This window comes from Pezoporus wallicus, unplaced genomic scaffold (genome assembly GCF_028554395.1).
Source record: "Pezoporus wallicus isolate ANWC-B61680 ecotype Strahan unplaced genomic scaffold, APGP_CSIRO_Pwel_v1 contig_6484, whole genome shotgun sequence".
Lineage (NCBI taxonomy): Eukaryota > Metazoa > Chordata > Aves > Psittaciformes > Psittacidae > Pezoporus > Pezoporus wallicus.
This window is the reverse complement of record NW_026638903.1, coordinates 2,829,396-2,851,059: the sequence shown is the minus strand read 5'-3', so window position 1 is coordinate 2,851,059 and position 21,664 is coordinate 2,829,396. Positions and strand designations below refer to the sequence as shown.

Sequence of the window (21,664 nt, the reverse complement as noted above, 5' to 3'; positions counted from 1 at the left end):
CCTCCTCCCCAGTTTTGTTTAATTTGAATACAATCAAAACCAACATCCATTTGGAAACTGCAAGAGGAAGCAAGTCTGCTTACTGGAATACCTTAAATATAATAGGAGCCAGGGCTCAATGGGTAACTTTCTTCATAACAAAGGGACATCTTTAAATGTGTATTTAAAAGCAAGGAAGACTTTTTACAGCAATACTGTTGAGAGAGACACGAGGAAAACACGCAGTGACAATGGCTTGCATTACAGCCATCTAGAAAGGCCAGCATAATTTCTGATTGCATGCATATCACAGGGCAAAGAAGATAAATTCTCCCCTTCACAAGTACTGGCACATCATCATTTAATAATTACTGTTGCAGTTTCAAGGCTAGACTGCAAAGCTCATACAAGGCACGAGCATATGGGAGAAAATAAATAAATCAATTTCAACTCTTACCAGAACAAGTGACATATTTTCAAACATGCTTGACAGATATTCAGCAAGGGGAAAAAAAAACTAATCCAAAAAACCAACCAAACCAGGAATTTGTCCTAAAGCTCATCTGAAGTAGATTTCTCTTTCTGATTTCCTCATACCAGAAGAAAGAAAACCACAAAGTACCATATCTCTACCCATATTCATACCTGGATCTTGCAAAGAGCACATTGTACACAGACTGCTCCTCTGCTGAAAGTTTTAACTGATGCAACTGTGTGCTACGCTGGGGCAGAGATACCTGAGGTAAAAATACACAGGGTCATATGTATATAGTGCAGAAATCTTACGCAGCATCACAAACACAATTCCACAATTTAACACAGTATCCTGCGTCTCATTACAGGTTTGTTCATTAAAGGTATTTGCATTAATTCAATTATGACACCACATAGATACAGAACTCCAAGTAGCCTAATTAATACTCAAGATAAAAAACTTTATTCTAAATCATCTGATAACAAAAGGCATGAGCAACTAAGTATGGACTGCCACATAACTACCAGAGAGGGATTCACTTATTGCACTGTAAAAATAGTTCCCTATTCAGAATCAGACAGTACACCAAAACTACACCATTTAAAGGCTTACAGATAAACTGAGTAGTAGGTCACTGGTGTAACAGACTATTTGTAGCGTAATGCAGAAAGCCAATGCCCTGGCACAAACCAGATCCATTTAACATGCAGCAGTTTTGATTCTTAGAGATCTAGGCTAGCTCAGAGACCTAGACTAACTTTCCACTTAAGTGGACATTTACTTGCTGCAATTACTTGACATATTCTTGTCTGCATGTGATTTATAACTAAAAGGTCTTTCTGTGTATTTACACATATTTATATAATTTTGTAACTAAAATTATTCTGTGTATTCCTGCTTTCTGGATTAAGCGATTTTAGCACTCCACAGGCATGCACTCCTGTGAAACCAGAGTAGGACAGGAAAACCCACCCATTAACAAATTTACGCATGTAGTAACTAACTGGCTGCTGCAAGGAGAACAATGTCTAGTTGTAGAGGGTGAAGTTCTTACCAACGGCTTGCCAGCTGAATCCAGCTGATACTTAGTTCTCCGTAATAAGAGGCTCCTGGTTAAGAGGCTTAGCCTCTCTCCTCCCTTCTTTGTGTTGTTATCTACCTGGTATTTCCACACTTTGTATTCATCAAAAGGAGAGCAACGTAGAAACCTATGACAGGAAGGAAGTAGACTTCATACCAAGAGAAAGAGCTCTTCAGCTACTCTTGAGTGAGCAGAACAAAATTCTTTGCTATCCAAAACAAACCATTTCCAAATGTAACTGCTAGGAGCAGCAAATAACACTTCTGCTGTAATGGCATTGACACCTTGCTCGCTCAAAAATCTTACCATCACTAACACTGTGAAAGCATTTTTCCAATTATGTACCCGTCACTTCTTCACTCATTACGTCTCAAACATCATCACCAAACGAAGTGTGTATTATGTTGTGGCTTAAGCCCAGCCAGTAACTCGGAACCATGCAGTTGCTTCCTCACTTCCACCCTCTTTCCCCTCCCCCCACCCACCTAATCCCACTGCCTGGTAGGAAGAAAGTTTTTTGCACAAAATTTCTGTTAATATAACTAGTCTCACTACCCCACATCTTAGAAACCTCTCAAACTTAGAACAATTTCAGCACTTCATCAGCAAAGAATTACTGGAATTGGAGCCCTGTCCATGTGTTCACGTGCAGCCAGCTCACCTCAGGAGAGAGTACATGTCCAGTAAGTTGTTCTGTATTGGCGTCCCAGTGACAGCCCATCTGGCACTGGCTCTCAGTTTGCAGACAGCTATAGAAGTTTGAATCTTCGGGTTTTTAATATTGTGAGCTTCATCCAATATAACTCGAGCCCAAGCTACCCTGAGCAGAGGGGAAGAGGGAGATGACTCACTCTGAAAGAAAAAGCAGACTATTTATAACCCAGAGCAATAACCTTGCTAGGCTCTCTAAGCAGCCACAAACAAACCTATTTTTCCAGCAAGAAGCCTTTTCCTAATGTTAGGCAGCAATAATCTTGAGCTCTTACTGTCATGTAAGATATGCTTTCAAAAAAAATCATCTCTTCAAAGCTTCCATGAATGTTCATAAACTGAAGAATATAACATGTTTGCCTGTGCTTGATAACAATTTCTGATCTTTGCTGGTTTTCTTGGTTTTAATATTGTATCACCTCTTTCTTCCCAAGAGGCATTTCAGACTGAACCCAGATCCTGAGTGTGGCAGGTTTCTGGTAGTTTAAAGTGATGTTAGTGCTTCAAGCAGCAAAGAACACAGAACATGTGTCGAGAGTTCCTTCAGCCTCACCTCAAGGTGAAACTCCTAAAATGACTTTTAAGTCATTTCACCTATATTCAATATAGCGTATGTTACTACACAACAGGTTTATTGTTTTTCTGCCCTTCATAGCACTTCCTCTCACCACTTAATTTTTATTGTGCAAACTCAACAGGGGACTCATGGAAAAAAACAAATTCAACCTGCTCACTGTAGAATACATAAGGCATATGCAACACTTCAGAACAAAACATTAAGGCAATCCTCTTATCAGCAGTATGGCTTCTCACCGTCACATCATAGTCCTCTGCAGGGACCTCCCCCTCTTCTTTGCTCGTGGGGACCTCTTTAGAGAGAAGGCTGTAGGTTGTGACAACGACATCATATCCAGAGAGCCTGCATAAAGGGAAAGTAGTAAGAAGGAGCAAGAACAAATGAGGAATTCATTTTACAAGACAGACAAAAATGCATACTGAAGGTTTAAGAACAACCCAGTTGTACAACAGCTGAAATGTAGAGTTCCACAGAAAACTGAGTTTCATGGCAATCAACAGAAAAGATACACTGTCCCCATTTTATGCGTACCAGAGGTAGGCACAGCAAGCTCAAGAAGACAGTAAAAGCCAGTGGCACAGAATGCACACCACAGGAAAAGAAGCCACTTGGCATCTGGCACCTAGAAATACTGTTCAGCATGGCCTAAAGTGGTATAGAAAATTTTCTGATTTATACATTAAGCTGATAATTTAAAAAAGTACACCCATAAAGCACAAGCATGGAAGAAACTGCCACAGACAATCTCTGCAAGCAAGAGATGTTTTAGAGAATGTACACTTTTTATTTTGCTCTCTCTCTTTCTTATCAGGAACAGCAATAGCCTGCACCAGAAAAACTCAGAATGGGTACAGGCCATAATGGTTTTGCTATATACACCTTGACAGCAGACATCAGCCTGACCTTGTGGATCCTCTACATCAGATTCTTTCATCATTCTACAGCCACCAAATTTCAACTTCAATCTAGACAATCTCTTGCTAAAGTAGCATTATCCTTGGTCATATTTACGGTTTAGCACTTACACCTCAGCATGTTTATCTCTGTTTGGCCCATGGTACAAATAGACCCTCAGTTTGCCAAAGCCCACACGCTTGTCAATCTCTTTCTTCCAGTGATGGATCAAGGATGAAGGACAAATTATTAAAGTGCTGGAGGAAGGGATAACAGTGGAATCTGCAGGGAAATATTGCAGACAGGTTTCAATGTCTTCACATTAGACTACAACAATTAAGAAGATTGGTCCACTTTTCCTGTGACTACAGTCTGTGTAGCAGACATCTCTACAGTTCATTCTTGGGAACTGTTGGTTCCGGGTGGAAAAAACTCTACTTAAAACACTAATGCATCGCTTGTGGTCCAGAGTATCTGTCCACCTCCTTTGGATAAGCTGAAAGGTTAGAATTCAGGAACTAACCCTGATCTCTCCTGAGAATATAGTAGCAAATAAAGTCTTCTTTCCTGACCTAGAAGACTGAGATGTTACTGGTTTGAGCCATACATGAAAACCAAACACACAGTGAGTAAACTGTGGCAAGATATGAAAAAGTAGTCCAACCAGTTTCAGAAGGATGGAGACACTAACAGGTTGTGAACACAGAAACAATACTCTTTAAAAACTCTCACATCCCTTATCTCTACAGACAAGACAAAAATAATATTATGGGGGGACTGGGTGGAATCAGTCACAGGGAAGTGAGCAGTAACTAATTTAAGTCCCCACAAAAAATATACATGTGTTGAAAAAGCTATGGTTCAGGAAACTGATTAAAAAATGCTTTATATTGTTTGGGGTGTTAATGAGCTGGGAAATCCTACACATCCAAGGGAAGAACAAATGACTGATCAAGAGAAAGGCCTTTCAAGAGAGTGCAGTAAACATGAAGCTCCATAGAATTTTCCTACAGAAGTGAACTGAACACAGGTAATCCTTAACCTATAATACTTCATGATTCAGTGCCATTTGAAATGCCTAAAGTGTGTACTATATGGTGGAAAAAATTCTGTACCATTTTTGGATAGCCATATTTCTAACTTCTCTCTTTTCTCTGTCTTCAGCTGCTTCTGGGTCAGAATGAGAGCAATCATTGTTAGAGTCTTCCCCAGGCCCATGTCATCCGCTAGAAAAAGACACAGAGAAATTGTGATGACCTGCAAAAATGAGTCCCCCTAGCTCAGATCTACAATGAAGTAAATACCGCAACATACTGGAACTCAGGAAATTAAAATATACATACGACATACACAGGGTATCATTTTGGAATGGATTAATAGCAGTAATCAGTCAAAGGGCACATTAAAACAAGCTCTTTCAACATACTGGCAAAATAACTAGTTATTGGTCTCCAAGTAAGTTATGTGCCAAACTGTTTTTGCCATAAATCTGCCTCCCAAAATCCACTTTCCTGTTCAGTGCTTACCCAGAATTCCTCCACATGGCCTCTGACTTTCTCTCCAGAGTAGCCATGCAAGCGCCTGTTTTTGATGCAGAAGCAGTGGAACCTGAGAAGGCAAGACAGAGGAACTGAAGAAAACAACTTGCAGAGTTCAGACCCTTCTGTGTCCTGTACCAAATTATCCAGCTGAACTGTCCTACTACAGTCTTACTAAACGGAGTTTGCCTACGTGTTCCTCTCCCACATGGACAGGGATATCTTAGGAGTTGTTTATCTTGGGTAAGACATGTATGCTGACCTACTGCTATGGTCAGCAGTACTATAGGTCAGCCTTGCTAGTACTTTATACGCAAACCAATCTCTTGCCTCACAGTGCTCCGAGAGCATGTAAAGGTAGCTCATTCAGGTGGAAAATCCACCCAAGCCTACCTTGCTCACAACAGGCATCACTGTCAAGGAGAGGGATCGAGAACACTTCTTTCTCACCGAGTCCAAGACCTACACTGACTCTTAAAACAAAGCACGAAGGACTGCACACTATCATCACGAGACATTAAATGGCCTTCCACAGTACTGGAAACGTCTCAAGAGGATCTGACAATGACGCAACACACATACATCACACACCATCTTGCACAGATATGTGCCTTCCAATACCTTGCACATAACCTCAAACTATGGGTTCTCCACCAACTGATAAAAAACTGCTTTTTTGAAGAACAGAACAGACTAACTCTGTAATCTGTTAGGTTGCATGAACTCAATCACCTGCAACACTTTTTTAAAAGACTTTTTATAGCTCAGTGGGACACCTAACTGGAGAAAAGAACAATAAAAAGGTTCTCAGTCTGTTCCTCATTAGAGGCCTGCCTCTGTTCTGCCAGTCATGTACAAATGGTTGTGAGTTGGTTGTATTGTCTGAAGCACAACTACTCTATTCAAGCACTAAATACTCTGAAGAAAACCACAGCAAGAGGGTAGAACATCAGTGCAATTCTCATAGATGGAAAGTAATTAAAGCATCTCCTGCCAGCACGATGAAAACTGCAAAGTGCTTCAAAGTGCTAAAGGGCAGGATGCTCTAGGATATCACTCAGATGTTGCACCTCATTCATCAGCCTAACATCATCCATCCATGCCAATTTACCTTCAATCCAGAGGGATCTTCAGCTACTGTCTGATTTTCTGGACAAGATTCTAAAGATCTGTGAAGATGATTAACAGCTTCACTTATGGCACCGTGTACAGTCCTGATTCGGGCTTCTGTCATTATTCCTCCATACAGATTTTGCATACCAGAGTTCACTGTAAAGATACAGTATTACGCATGAGATGTGTTTACACAGCTAGCTTCCCAAACAGATCTTTCATCTCCAAGATTGACCTCAGTGGCTACAGGTGCCCAGTGGGCAGTACGCAGCTCACAGTAACAGAAGAGGTTTAGTACTCTCACACATATCCACAAGTTGCAGGTTATTTTAGAAATAGTTCTCACCAGTGTTTTCTTTAATCAAAAAGTCTTTCTGTACTTACTTCCAAAACTGTGGCCGTAATATTCACTGGAACCCAAAGCAGCAGCAGCAGAGGGGTGACCGTGTGAGCCTGAAGGGGTCCTTGCTGTAGGATTCTGGAGCGGTAGTGGTGTTACCAACTTTGTACCACCTGGCCTGCCAAATGGGTTAGGCAAAGATTCCTCACAGCAGCTGCTGCTTGTGCTTTTCTCCCCTTCAGAAGAGAGGAATCACAGGTTGGCAAGGTTGCACAATGGACTTCGGAGCCTTCTGTTACAGCTCAGAGAACTGCCTCCCCCCCCCCCCCAATAATCTGCTTGCAAAGTATTATTAAGTGGTCCCATGGATTTACCAGGGTAGCAGGTTATCATATCACTCGAGCCATTGCAACTACTACCAGGCCTTATCTACTGTTAGCCTGCTCCTACATGGCAGGCAATGCAGTTCTGCTCAAGCCTGAATGTGTGATTTATACCGACACTGTTAACTTTGCAACTGTGACCAGGTTAGTGGAAACACAAGGTCAATTCTGTACGCTGTTCCCACAGGGCTTAGATGTTTTTAAAAGGTATTTCTCATCAACGTTTTGGTCAAAAAACCCTTTCAAAATATCCAAGAAGAATAAACAGACCAAGAACTCAGGAGCTTTTATCTCCTTCCTGGAAAAGTCTGTCTTGCTTAAAAAAAGATATGGTACAAGGCATTGGGACTGCTTGCTGTGTGGTGGCCCTCGAGTTACTGCTTCCTTGCTAGAGATCTTCAGTTTCCAGAGTTATCAAAGTATCTTTTCATCAACACAATTGATACTATGATCACAAAGTAACTGTCTTGTTGAGGTGATCATACAGGTCAAAATATCTTTCTTCCACAGATGATTAATACTAGTTAATAGAATTGGGAAATCACTTTATAGGAATGGCATACTGGAAGCTGCTATCTTGTATCTGAAACATTCAGACACAGCAGCCAAAACATGCACAACCAGCATTGTTTCACTCTGCAACAAAGAGGAAGTTAACACTTCACTGGCAAGTTCTCAGAGGGACATCTGCCACAATCATGTAGCCAAAGGTAGAAAAAGAACTAGCCCTGGATCTTAACTATGGAAGGAAACTCTTCTGGGAAGCCATCACCCTTCAGGGGAAAGGCCTAAGTTGTTCCATTCATCCTCTCCCAGACACACACTTTGCAACTAACACTTCTCACCTTCAGTGAATCTCAACATATAAACTTTATATAGAGCACAAGCCAATAACAACTATATTAATAATATATATTAATAATAAGTGTTTTGCAAGGTTCTGGGGGAAAAAAAAAAAAAAAGCATAAATTTAGCCCTAATTTCCAGTAGTACCTGCTAGCGAAACATTAAGAGCACTAAGCGCAGCTTCCAAATCCTGCACTTGCTTTAGTAACCGTTCCCCTTTATCTGGCAGCAGCTGAATGTTCACTGTAGCCAACGTACTCTGCAAAACACAGAAGAATCCAAAAGCTGAGTGTGCTTTCTGCCAACAGAGAACAATCAGGTCAGAATAACAGGTGCAATAAATTACCTTCTTCTGCTTCAGCTGGACTACAAGGTGGTTGTGAAGAGCTTTAGGGTCTTCCACATGATGAGATGCTGCAGCTCCTGGCAAAGATGTCCCCTGTATACTCTTTCCTGATTTTTCTGAAGGAATCTCTCTTGACTGCAAACCCTCAACTGATTTTTCAGGCTTACTTTTACCTAATGAGGAGAAAACAAATTCTACATTATCACTGTCACTACCAGAGACTTCATCAGCAGGCTGTCCCAGTCCTGGCCTGACCTGTGCCTTGGGCAGCAATGCCTCTGCTCCTGCCTTGAGGGCAGCATGTTGCAATGCCAGTTGTGGCACTGCTGGAGAAATCACACCTGTAGACATCAGTTTCATTTCTCCTTTCTTCCAACTAACATATTCTTTCTCTCTGGTTTCCTTATCCTCACAGCTTTTTAAGCTTTTTTCTTGAAGATGCTCCTCCTCTGGAGGTTTGGTGGTTGTGCTTTGCTTTCCAAGACTTGGTGGAAGGGGCTTTGATATCCCGCCTGGCTCTTTCTCCACACACTCTGAAGATTTCTTGGATTCCCTGCCACCACCATCATATTTCTCTTCCTCCAAAAGCGTGTTTTTCCCTTTCAAAGTATCAGGGAGATCAAGTTTAGGTTCAGACACTGTGCTCTCCTTAAGTTCTGGATCACTCCTGTTTCCCTTGGCCTGCTTCTTCTCAGTTTTCAGCCCTTCTACAGGTTCTTTCTCTATGGAGAAATCAGAGGTTGACTTCTTTTCTTTATGTGACACCAGCACACTCTCTTTCTCTGCTTTTCCTCCATTTGCTTTACTTCCCTCTCTGTTTCCTTGCTTCATTTGTTTGCAAGATGATGGTTCACAATTCTTGTGTATCACTTTGAAGGGATTTCTGTGCCCACTGGGATTGAAGAGAGCTGCTGTGCTGGGGTGGGATTCTAAGGCTTTTGACACTGTGGTAGCTTTTGAATCCTGCAATATATAAAAGTAAACGCTAACATGCAAATTATTAAATCCTGCTAACTATACGCACAACCTAATCATCTCAAGCAAGACTTTACAAACATCTTCCTTTCTATCATGTTAACAAGATCAGGATAAACATTTTACAAGGAAACCAAAACAAAAATACTGGTTTTCTGCTTTCTTTGCCATTTCCATGTTTTGTAGAACCATTTCGTTGCCATTCTGTGTTTTGCAGGACAAAGTCTCAACAGCATCATCCTCAAAAAAAGAGGACAGCCAAAGATCAAACCCAAAGGGGTTAAGACTGGAGAACACTTCACACAATTGAGGAGTAAGAGAAGTCTCATCTAGAGGACAGCAGGTGATGCACTATTCAGCTAGAAAATACAGTCTCTTCCTCTATGTAGTCTCAGAGGTTATTACAGTATACAGAATGAAAAGTCACGCTGGAATAAGCTGATACTATAATACAGAAGAAACATTCATACCTTCCATGGGATGCTTCCACACCACTTCTTCCCACTCAACTTACTTTTAAGGCATCGGTAAAACAACCTGCTAAAGAATAAAACAAAATTTGAACTGCAGGAGCCAGTAAAGAACTGTAAGTGTTTTTTTTTAAAGTACTTTGCACCAAAACCATCCCAGACAAATCCTCCTGATCTGCACTTTACATTCAGACTTCTCTATAGCAAAAGCCTATAAACACTCACCAAAAGGCTTTTTACAGAAGCATTGTCCTCTGGCTTGGGACCCTAAGAATTTTTAGGGGTTTGGGTCGTTTGGTTTTAATTTTAGCAATAAAAAAAAATCCAATAGCAAAATAGGCAAAAATATTGCCTATGCTCAGAGCCTCAGAAGTGCCCTATGATTTCAAGGTGTAATGAAACAACTGTTCCTTTAGTTACACTACCCAGGCCACCTCATCTTAAAGCACCTCAGGAACAGGAATACTTTGGAACAGGACTGCCAGTTAAATGCAAGAACTTTGTCAGAATTAAAATCGGTGAATTTGATGTAATCGTCATGAATCTTGGATGAACGCAACCACACCAACACGTTCAATTCTGTTAAAAACAAACACATCTGATCACTTATACCACTGAATATAGTTGCTAAAAAAATAGCAAACATTTTGAAACATGCTAAGTGAAGGCCTCAAGGCTCGATGAGCCTATTCAATTTTAGAAGGAAACTGCAAGTCAGCCCCATCAAACAAGTCCAGATGCTCAAACCAGTACAACAAACCCTTGTTTCCACTCAGAAGAACTTACTGGTGTTCATCCGTGTCCTGAACCTGAACGCGTTGTGTTTAAGATGGGAAATACATGTTTACAAAATGTGTGTATTTCTTACTTACTGCTTTTGTCAGTGACAATTCAAGTGCGATAGCGACTGTGGTAGTAACAGAATTAGGGAAAGTTTGTAATGCATGTACAAAAATATTAACATTTACACTAAGTAAGGGGTCAGTGATATTAACAGGGACAGCCAAATTCAGCCACGGTGTAAACTGGCACAGCTTCAGCTGAATTTGACTCAGTACCTCTGTAAAAAACCAAGCTTCTAACAAAATACAACTTTGTGCTTTCGCACAAGCCTTGGCATTTTTCCTCCTAAACCACATTATTCTGGGGCTACCACTGGCTTCCCCACGTGCACAGGTACTCAGATGTGCTCTTCCTACATTCAGAAATACTCAGGTTTGCTCAGCTTGTTTTAAAGCAGGCCTAGGAAATAAATGGGATGCAGGTAAAATTCTTCCAGCCACCTGATGCAAGTGCACAGATAAGGAGTACCAAGTACTTTGAGCAACAGTGACTGTAATGTTAATGACAGCAATAATGATCTCAGTGCAGGGCATTTTCAATTAAATAACGGGATTTTTTGGTTTCTTTTCTTAGATGAGTGCCCACAGGTGCCAATTTATCCAACGCACTAGAAGCGAAAAGTTCAGGAGTGAGGACCTCGCTATTATTAGTAGTTTCATTCCTGTGTTAGGCAAAGAGCCATTTTACTGGTGCTCAAGTGTTCTTGCTGTAACAGCCTGTTCTTAATCAGCGAACCATGTACTGAATTTTAAGCATGCAGCTGTATCTTACATGGCGATGTAATAGGATTCAGGCTAGTTCATAAAGTCAAGCTGCTTTGTCCAGAGCTGAAATGTTTCCAAGCTGGGAACACAGGCAACAGGGTGTCTATGTACAGTACGGGGGCTCTGCCTCCAGAACAGTTTGCTTCTCTGCCTCCAAGTGCATCACACACAGCCGTAATTTAACAAGTGTACATCCAGTTTTTGCCCAGATGGAAACATCCCGCCCCTGATTTCCAAACCATCTACTGCAAAACCTCAGACACACCACTTCTGGGGAAAGGTGGAGGGGTGGGGGAGAATGGGCACAGAGCAAACAGATGGAAATCCTTGGTCCTTAAGTCTATTTGCTACTGACATCTCCAAGAAATTATCCTATTCATTTATGTCTCTCTCTCTTTGAAATAAGCAGTAGGGCAGGGCTGCAACCCTCACAAAGTAAGGAAGGGGCTAGCCCAAGAAGGCACAGAAACATTCCTCAAGCTAGGCATCCTTGTATGATCCACCTCATCCCTCTTTTCCTAACAAACCTTTTCACCTCTGCAGCCTGTTTAGTTGCCAGCAGCTTGACTGTTGCAGTTTCCCTTCTTTGGCAAGCAGGGCTGATCAACCCTCTCACAAAGGCCTAGCAAGGTCATGTCTGTACAGTGCTCACGAACATGCAAAGTGCAATATAAGTGCCAAATGTTCCTATTTTAGAGATTCATGAATATTCCAAGAAATAGATGCACTGAAGTACCTATAGCTTAAACACTACATTCCCTCACGATTGAAAAAAAAAAAAAAAGCAAAAAACCCTCATAGAACTTCTGTCTCTGGAAAAGATGAATGCTGGATATGAAGTGGTAATACATTATTTGTATTCTGTCAAGCTTATCACAGCCATAGAGTGCCCTTTTAGTAAAAGCAAAACCAGAGAAGTGAAGTTCTCAGGGAAACTAAGAACTCTGCATTGATGATTTCCTCAAATACCATCTCTGCGGTATTTCTAGCACAAGTCTGCTCCCACCTACTACATCTAAAGCAGCTGCTGTCACATAAGGCAGAGGCAACACATAGTACACTTTCAGATCTAGTGTTCTGATGAACAGCCAGAGATATGCGCTAGCAAGGGTAAGAAACACCGTAACTTGCATGAGCTCTCTGAAAAGTTCAGGTTTTGCCCTTAATAAAGGCCATGCTGCTCATTTGGGAGTCTGTGACAGTAAGGCATAGTATCCAATGAACAAGCTCCCTATCAGAGCACTACAGCTATCGAGTATAAACTGATTACCTTGGGGTACAGAAAAGGATCTATGTAATAATGAATTAAGCACTGCACATACATTTCCATTTTTCATTCCTAAAGCTTTGGCCGATAATGGACCCAAGATTCAACAGACTAATGATCAGGTCGATAAAATCAAACTCTGCATTCCTACACACTGCGTGATACATTTAAGACATGGCACAAGAGTCAATAGCACCCTAAACAGTAAACAAACACTGCTGTAAAATGCTGATGCAAGTACCAGAATTGTTCAAGTGTTGAGAAAACACTGAAAAACATCCTGAGAAGATACCCTGGTTCTGTTGAAACACCAACAGCTGTAGTAGGTCCCGCTTAGTGGTTTCTTTCAGGTTTCATACGCCAGTGCTCCTGTCAAATAGTCCCTTCATCGATGCTCTGCAACTTAAGTCTCTGGCTAGCATGGGGCCGGACGCCACGCCGTGTGTTCACAGTGCTTCCTGGCAGAGTCCGGGCAGGGAACAGAGCTCCTGGTAAAGCATCTTCCCCAAACAAGCTGATCTTCACATCAGCTTCAATAGCTCTTGCTAAACTGGATGCGTAACTGTCCAGGGATTTATGGACTTCAGCTTTTACATGAAGAACAGAATTCTTCGCAGATTCTGGGGGGGGAAAAAAAAAAAACAAGCAAACAATATATCAGAAAACAAAGAGGATCAACATGGCTGTGCAATTGCTTGAAGACTGTTAATCCTTTTGTCAAAGTATCATCACGCCCTCTGAAAATACTTTACATGTACAATACTTTACATATGATTCCAGCAACTTTGCTAGCACAGAATCAAGTAAGTTAACTAAACATAAGTGAATTGGTTCATCTTATTTTAGCCCAGATCTGCTGAGAAACACACTCAAAAGTAAGTGAAGTAAAAAAAAGGTAAATGAAAGTGGAATTATATTCAGACCATTTAAAGTCTGTAGATGGAAGAATTTCAAGTCTGTGAATGACAAAGTTCAGAGGAGGCAACAAATGAGAAACATCTGGATAATGGAATCAAAGTATGAGGACAAGAAAATGTATTCCTTGGGAAATGCAGAACCAGATGCAACAAACACCAGATGAGTGGAGTTGCAGAGAAGATTCTGCTGTGCAACATAAATGATACGTATGCAGGGAATGCCAGTTTCTAACTTTTGTCCTTGTCGCTTCTTGAGAACTGGAAGAGACTAATCTTACTTTCTGTTGTACCTGCATGAATGGTCAGGTCTGCCACGTAAACAGTGGTCAAATGTAATTAAAAGTTTCTGGGAGGCTTCCTGAGCACATTATATAGTTGATAATGAGCATTTCCATACTTACCCCTAAACCCACCTTTAATTTGCTCTACTTCATCTTCAAACGTCACTGAACTCCTCCTTCGAGGAGGACAGACACAGTGTGAGGCTTGAGTGCTATCTGAGCTATAATCTTCAAGAAGCATTGTCTCTGTTCCTGAAACAAAGCAAGAGTTCTCAAGCAAAACAGAGTAATGCTGGGATACAATATTTATGTGGTGGCAAAAACCTTCCTGTTAATAGCAGCTCCTTCAAAAGATGTCTAAACCCAGCATTTGCGAGTAAATTTCAGCTTGAAATAAACACTGCACAAAAAAAAATGAGGTCACTCGAACTATTTGGAAATCTTTTATCATTAGCTATCTAAAACCTCAAGCAGTTCCTCTAAATGTTCAGCTGAAGAGCTTATAATGTCAATAGGACAGCCAACAAAGGTGCAACCTTACCTTCAGAAAATGAAAGATAAAGATGAGGGCAACTTCCCCCTGATGAAGACAAGAGACTAACACTGGCTACCTGTGAGGCAAACAACCATAGCTGCCAAATGTCAGGCTTGTCATCAGACCTGGATGGAAATCTGAATGGGAGAATTTTTCTGTTCAATTCAGTCTGTATCTAAAAGTAAAAAAAGTGTTTTTACTTTCCTGAAGTATATTTTAATGGGGAAAAAAATCTCTTGCTGGTTGGGAATGATTTTTGTCTAATGAGTTGTCTTTTTTTTCCAGTTGAGGAGTTTTTTGGCTTTTTTAATTTCATCACCCTACATTTGTTTTGCACCTTTCCAATATAAAATAGTGTTTACAAGTACAAGGAAATTAATCTTGCCATCTCTGCAATGCTTCTACACAAAGGGCAAGACTGCAGCTCAGACTTCCCTTGCAATGCTGGTCTCTGGTGTGTACAGGAGAAGCGAAACAAGCACTATGGGGAGATGCCAGGACAGTGCTGGGTGAGCAGTCCTCAGGGAAGTCCATTTACTCCTCTGATGTGACAACAGGCCTAGGACAAAAAGCTTTCACAACTTTTAGAACTCTTCCAGAAGGTGGCTTCCCATCTCTCTTCACCCACTTGACTGCTTTTGATCCCCAAACGTATTTTTTGCACAAAGGAGGTGTTCCAGTACCCATAGTACAGAAAGTGAAAGACATAACTGGGGGTGTACCTCTAGACAACATACTGCTCCATAAGTCTGCTCTTTGCTGACAATTCACTGCGATATAGCAAAGCGATAAACTCTAGTGTTATGTCACTTCTACCTCCAGCAAACAAAAATGAGCTGCTGCCCTAATACACAATCCCAGATAAGCTAACAGCCTCCTCTGCTGTTCTGTGGATCAGCTGGATTTAAGGCTATCTGCTGAAAACAGCAGACTCTTACAGATCTTCAAGCGTACCGGATCCTCCTTAGCAATATTGTGTGCACTGGAAGGGTGGCACTAGGAAGAAAGATACTTTTTCTCATGGAACAGAATTCTAGTGCGTTTTTTTTCAAATGCACTACTTGAATACACTTTTTTCAAATGAGGGTAGTGAAGAAACTAGCCTCTTGTTCTTACAGGGTGGATCATTGTCCTTTGAGTAATAGAACTTAAGGCAGCATTTACAGCAATTAAAACTTGGGTCTCACATCACGTTTTGTGTATAGCTGGGACTACTTGGATTCTTGTCCTCTACTACTTCATCTCTTTTTCACAACATGAAAAGCTCAGCTTAAGTTTACCAGAGCAGATGAAGACACAGGCCACGGGATCAGGTACTGCAGCAGGCAGCACTGAAGAGGGACTAAGACTTCTTTCTGCTCTTTAGTTCCTCACAGTATAGGCATCCAGTGAAACAGTATTTCACAGTGGATCACTGCATTGACAATCCCTGGCTCTGGAATGTAGTTGCACTTCTAACAGCACTCAGTGTGTATTTAGTTTGCTCATTTGTTTAAACTGTTCAGTACCATTCCTCAAAAGATGATAACACAACATCCTCTTAACTGAGACAGGTTTACCAGGATGCTATTCTCCTTTATATACATCTGCAGAATACCTACAATAGGCATAAAACTACCAATGTAGAACAACTACCAAAAAAAATCCCAGCTCCATAGACTTCCTTTACAAAAGTAAGAAACAAACCTCTAGCACCAAGCAAATGTTAGATAGTCACCCTCTGGTGTCTCTAGAGCAGTGCAGTTAAGGAGAGGTAGCTGATTTAACTACCAGAAAAATCTAGCTACAGTTCTGGATAGAAAATTACCAGCAGAACTTTCCCCTTTCCCAAACCACCTTCAGTTGAGAGTTCTTAAGTAGTAACAAAATCATAAGCTGACATCACCCAACGTGTTTATGTTTACATTGCAGGATGACCAAGACATGGTCTCTCACAAACTAAGAAACAGAGAAGCACATTCTCTACAGCACTTTGTTGCTCTGTTCCCCATGGGTACAGGGAAAGTCCCTGAAGAACAATCAAACCTAAAGGAGAAGAGCATGAAAACAGCAGTCCTGCTCCCAAGACACATTATCAGGAAGGGTCATCATTCCTTAAACTAAACAGTATTTTGCAAGTAAATATATTGAGAGCAAGGAAGGAAAAAAGCAACTGCAGCAGTTTTGTTGTAACAGCTGGAACAGATGCTTCATGTCATCCATCCACCAAGAGACACCTGTGTGTTTAAATACAGACTGTCCTAAAGAGTTCTGCCAAGGTACAAGTGCAATCTTCTGCTCAAGAGAGCAAGACACTTTTAGTTACCTGAATCCTGTGAGCAGCTGAAACCTGTGTCTCCTGTGCTGCTGCTGTTTCCTAATGGCCGCCCACCTGCCATGAGGGCAGTGAGATGAGGAGATAGCCCCAAATCTGCAAGAGAGACTTGTTCTTGTTATACAGTGAATGTTTAAGGTGTCTGCTGTAGTAAAAACCTCTTCTAGTAATGCCCTCTCTACTGCCTTATTTGTTATATCACATAAAACTTACCTTGCTCATCCAGAGTGCACAGCATCTGGATTTCCCAACTCAGAAATCCAGTCAGTAGCTTTCAAGTATCCTTGTAGTCTTCCCATATGGCAAGTCTCCTTTTCTACATGCACGATCTCCCACCAGCTCCTTTTGCAGTCACATGTTTTATCAGCCAGACAGGCTGAACAGGGAGCATATGCACTTAGAGAAATGGGGATATTTACCATACACCTTCTAGACAGAGAATAACCTGGCAGCCATCAGCAGCTGTGACAGGCCATTAGAGTGGCAGGAAGCTCATGAGCAAGGCCAGGGCACTGAGATGCCTGGCTTCTTTCAAAACCCCAAAACAAAAAGGGAGGAGATTCCAGGATTCTTATAGTGGTGCTGTCTTTGGATCCCACTTCAAGATTTTGTTGTGGGTTTGGTTGTGGGTTGTTTGGTTTGTTATTTTTACCCTATCAGCTTTCAGCTAACACACCTGATAAACTTGAAGCTGTCAACTTCTTATTGCTTGGAAAAAGAAAGAAATTTCCCATTTTTAAACACCACCCCCCCTCCCCACCCCAGTTCCCAATGTATTCATCCATAGCATCTCCTGGATACAGATTTGCCAAAGCACCTGCAGCTTGTGATGTGGTTGCAGCTGCAAAGCTTTCATTTAGCTGGGAGCCTCTCCCAGGTTGCAGAAAAGACAACAGAGCCTTGGTGCTCTCCTCTTCCTTCTGTATTTTAGATCTTCCTTCCCAATTAAGTAACTGCAGAAGCATGAGGATGTCCTATTTTTGGAAGCTCCTGAACTGGACCATGGAAATGATTAAAAAATCAGAATGCTGTTGCATTGCTATTTTAAAAACAGTAAACTGACCAACTGAAGCTCTCAGCCTCTAGCTTGGGTAGACATCAAATAGTTTTACTCTTTTACATAGTTTTACTTTGTTTATGATCTTTTCTTCACAACCATTAAGCCTAAAAACTGAATTTACAGAAATAGTTGCACCAGTGAAACTGTAGTAGATCTCAAACAGTTGTAGCATAATGCCAGGAACTGAAGAACAAGTGCTGCAAAATATGTTATTGTAGTGCTCAAATCTGGGTAACACAAAATGATAGACATATGAGAAGAAACGTTTGAGAAGAAAATAAACTGGTTTTATCACCACTATGTTTTCTCTGGCAGAGAAAACTTTAGTAGGAAAAAGAGGTTATTTCCCACAAAAAAAGAGAAATTCTCCTTTCAAGTGTCCACAACAACCTGAACAAAAGACTGCTGAAACCTCCAGAAACATCTCACTGTTTACAGAGCCCAGAAACATGCCAGGCACACACAGACATTAAGTCTTAATCTTACTGGTATTAAGGAAGAGTGTCTTTTGTGGCCATGCATCTTACCTGTGATCCTGTTGGAAATGCACACGCAGACATTAAGTCTTATTCTTACTGCTACTAAGGAAGAGTGTCTTTTGTGGCCATGCATCTTACCTGTGATCCTGTTGGAAATGCTGAATAACCTTGATGTTCTGTGCCGCTGAACAAAGGTCTCACGATAATACCGATCCCCAAAACACATTCCTAGTAGTTCTTTGCGTACTGTTTTGTTCCACAGTCCATAAATTAGAGGATGGCAAATGGCACTGGAAAAGGACAACCATGTAGCTAATGTCTCCAAGGCAGGGGAAATACTATTCTTTCCCCAAAGTGCTTCTGATGTAATTACTACCATGTAAGGCCCCCATGTAATCACAAAAGCACCGATGACAACCAAGATGGTTATGAAAGCTTTGCATTGGTTGGCTGAGTAGACAACCCCTTGGAAAGTATTCCTTCTGCTGCCTGAAGAGGATGTGGAAGTGTTGGAGTTCTTCCTCCCATTCCTCTGGGAGTCCTCCTCCACAATGATGACACTACCACAGTGGATTTTGCGGGCCTTAATCCTTGCCACTCGGAATATGAATCCATAGCAGATCATCATGACCATGAAAGGCAGCAATGCGCACCAGATCTGCCAGAAGGCAGTGTATCCAGCCTCTTTATGCCAGGCTGCCACACACATCCACTTGAACTGGTCAAACTCCAAAGATGACCAACCGAAAAGTGGAGGGAGGCAGCCAATAAGGGAATGTAGCCACACATACACAAGAGCTACCACTGCTCTGTTGCCTGTTATCTTCATTGGGTAAATCATTGGGTACAGGACAGCATAGTACCTGATGGACAAGAAAAGAAAGAGTCAATGGAAGCACAAAAGATGTACAATAAAAAAGGACATATTTTAATGATGTTGATATCTAGCTCTCCTTTCTCCAAACCCTGAAGTGAGTTCAGGGAGCCTGTTTAAAAAAATAATTACATGCAAAAATACATATCATTGCAGTCAAGACTGTAAAACTTGGCTGAAGGCACACATGAAGCTATTAAATCTGTCCCTACATGTGAGTGCATGAGGGTATAATCTGGACTTTTAAAGTCATTATTTCTTGTTTCTCAAGTAGTATGTTATTATACAATCAATAGCTTTAAAAACCTCTAAAGGCATGTGTGCATTCTGCATTATTGATGACACCACTTTCTTCTGTTCTGCATCAAAATTTCCCAAGGGGCTGAAGGAAAAAGGACTCCACAGCAGTACGCAGCATTATCCACTGATATGAACACCCTATGGAATGATGAGGCAACTCGTTACAATTCATCAGAAAAGGAGTGCTTACCGGTCTACAGCTATGAGTCCAAGAGTAAGCATGCTGGCTGAGCTGATCAGCATGTAGAGCAGTGCTGAGAAATTGCACCAAACAACTCCGAAGATCCATTCTCGCCTGATGGAGCTGGTGACAACAAAAGGTAGCACCAGTACAGAGAGCAGAAAGTTGGAGAGGGTCAGGCTGAATACAAACTTGTTGCTCAACGTGAGAAGGTAAGACTTCCGATACAGGGTGATGACAATCACCAGGTTGCCCAAGCAGATGAAAATAGCAATGACGATTATAGCAATGGACTCGGTGACTCTGACTGCCCCGTCTTCCTGCGAGGTGAGATTCCTCAGGCCCTTCACATTGCTGAGGGAAGAATTGCTGCTCATGGTCAGAGTATGCAGAGTTGGATCAGCCAAGACATGCTGAGCAGCTAGAAGCAGCACAACGCTCAGAAACATTCAGTCAAGACTTCTTCAAATTCTCTCCAAAGACTGGAGGCCCTTTTGCCTGTGTTAATTAAATTTACCTGTAGAATGCAGGAAACCATTTTAGATGGGAAAGTGAAGGGGAAGAAAATTGCTTATGGGTACACCAAAGAGGTCAGTGACAGTACCAAGCCTAGAACATGGAAGAAGCTGTCTGAAAGACAAGAAGTGGGGGGACAAAGAAGAAAATCAGCACATTTTACTTTAAAATTTTCCAAGTATCTTACTTGTTTCTAAACCATACTTACTAGTTGTGCATCTCATTCAGTCCCTTCATCTCGGCTGTGAAGAAACAGGAATGTCACTGTCAGTCTTTGATTCGCACTTTAAAATAAGTAACTTTTGTTTGGTTGGGTTTTGTTTTGTTTGTGGTTTGTTTGTGTTTTTTTGTTTTTAATTCTGCCTGTTTATCCTGCTTGTTACCTTGTATTTTGCCTATGCAGCATTTGCTGGTGGTCTGTGGATACTCAGCTAATCATATCCTGCTGACTCTTTCTTAACAGTTGCTATATAACATTCAAAAACTCAGGGACCATTGTACGCAGTCTCCTAACATCACTTCTCCATGTTTATAATCACCTTAGCTACAGTGGTGATTCTGTTTTACTGACAGTACCAAAGGACTGGGGAAACTACTTTTCTGTACATGAAGACATTTTTCTGTACATATTCTTTACAATGAGGGTGGTGAAATACTGGCACAGGCTGCCCAGAGAGGTGGCGGGTACACCACCCCTGGAGACATTCAAGGCCAGGCTGGATGTGGTTCTGGGCAACCTGATCTAGTTGAGCTCATTGCAGGGGGTTGGAGTAGATGACTTTGGAAGTCCCTTCCAGCCCAGACTATTCTATGATTCTATGAAGCTCAAAAGACACTTCCTCGCATTAGGCTGCAGTCCACCTCTTGAGACAACCTTTAACCTCCGAATTCTCAGTGCTAATATCCACCCCACCGATTCACAGCCTCCATTTGTGACCCTTCGTTTTTTCTCCCAGTTCCTCAGCAGCCCTCTCCCTGCTGCCTCCAACTCCTACCTACTTCATTCAATCCTTCCCCCACCTGCAGGCCAGCATACTGAAGAAAAAGCACCACCAAAACCCCAACAGATATGCAAACCCTAAAACTGGAGAGTTCACCAATTAATGTGAAGTTGATATTAGCATTCTTTTTGGAAACTAGAGATTTTGGCAAAGCTATCTCAGCTAACTCTGTGCCAATCCATAGCTCCCAAAAGGCCAGGAGTACTCACAGAAACGCTTCTGTCCGCGCGGCTGCCGTGGCCTTAGCCGGCAGTGTCAGGCGGGAGAGCCACGTTTTTCCCATTTTTATCTGTGCTTTCCTAAGAACATAATTAAAGACATTACTGGGCCGTGCTTTGTAAATCGTAACCTAGCTCTTCTCTAGTGAAGCTCTCTGCCAACTCTTGCAAAAGTGCTTTTCCTCACGTTTCTCCCCAGACGTGCCCGCACACCTCTGTGAGCCTTCCGAGCGCTTTCTGACGAGTGCAGGTTTTGGAAAGGCGGCTACCCCCTGAGGAGATAAGGCCGCTGCCTGCACCAGCGCCCGCCGGGCCATCTGAGGCTTCCCGTCCCCTCACGGCCCTGCTACACCCTCAGGGTAGAAGGTGGCCTCCGGGAGAGGTCA

At 41.8% G+C, this 21,664-nt stretch overlaps 2 protein-coding genes across 4 annotated transcripts in view; both read right to left on the bottom strand.

The window, feature by feature from the left end:
• The window catches only part of TTF2 (transcription termination factor 2), a 21,536-nt gene extending 9,982 nt beyond the window's left edge, over window positions 1–11,554 (bottom strand). The window contains exons 1-14 of the mRNA XM_057413035.1: window positions 11,528–11,554; window positions 10,515–10,537; window positions 9,729–9,795; window positions 8,284–9,246; window positions 8,085–8,196; window positions 6,753–6,944; window positions 6,367–6,524; window positions 5,244–5,325; window positions 4,833–4,943; window positions 3,849–3,999; window positions 3,060–3,165; window positions 2,197–2,387; window positions 1,509–1,662; window positions 625–716 (exon numbers count right to left, since the gene is read on the bottom strand). Of these exons, the coding sequence (XP_057269018.1) occupies window positions 625–716; window positions 1,509–1,662; window positions 2,197–2,387; window positions 3,060–3,165; window positions 3,849–3,999; window positions 4,833–4,943; window positions 5,244–5,325; window positions 6,367–6,524; window positions 6,753–6,944; window positions 8,085–8,196; window positions 8,284–9,246; window positions 9,729–9,795; window positions 10,515–10,537; window positions 11,528–11,554 (2,429 nt within the window). The remainder of the gene's footprint in view (window positions 1–624; window positions 717–1,508; window positions 1,663–2,196; window positions 2,388–3,059; window positions 3,166–3,848; window positions 4,000–4,832; window positions 4,944–5,243; window positions 5,326–6,366; window positions 6,525–6,752; window positions 6,945–8,084; window positions 8,197–8,283; window positions 9,247–9,728; window positions 9,796–10,514; window positions 10,538–11,527) is intronic.
• On the bottom strand, window positions 10,580–21,664 carry GPR161 (G protein-coupled receptor 161). Of its 3 annotated transcripts, XR_008972622.1 has the most exons (8): window positions 21,270–21,664; window positions 20,268–20,301; window positions 19,553–20,060; window positions 18,327–19,051; window positions 16,641–16,745; window positions 13,921–14,052; window positions 12,895–13,222; window positions 10,580–10,970 (listed from the first exon to the last, which is right to left on the bottom strand). XR_008972622.1 is itself a non-coding variant. In XM_057413133.1 (7 exons), exons 3-7 carry the CDS (start codon window positions 19,990–19,992, stop codon window positions 12,975–12,977), a joined length of 1,650 nt encoding a protein of 549 aa, XP_057269116.1. In that variant the 5' UTR covers window positions 19,993–20,060; window positions 20,268–20,301; window positions 21,270–21,664; the 3' UTR covers window positions 11,439–12,974. The 3 variants fall into 3 exon arrangements, 2 of the variants coding, with proteins under 2 accessions (XP_057269116.1, XP_057269117.1); XM_057413133.1 differs by lacking the exon at window positions 10,580–10,970 and having other exon boundaries at window positions 11,439–13,222; XM_057413134.1 differs by lacking the exon at window positions 10,580–10,970 and having other exon boundaries at window positions 11,439–13,222; window positions 13,933–14,052.

Coding starts and splice junctions, on each gene's coding strand:
- GPR161 (XM_057413133.1), bottom strand. CDS start 19,992: ATGTTTCTGAGCGTTGTGCTGCTTCTAGCTGCTCAGCATGTCTTGGCT. Junction 19,052..19,552: donor GGACTCATAGCTGTAGACCG/GTAAGCACTCCT, acceptor CTTGTCCATCAG/GTACTATGCTGTCCTGTACC. Junction 16,746..18,326: donor CATTTCCAACAGGATCACAG/GTAAGATGCATG, acceptor TCTCTCTTGCAG/ATTTGGGGCTATCTCCTCAT.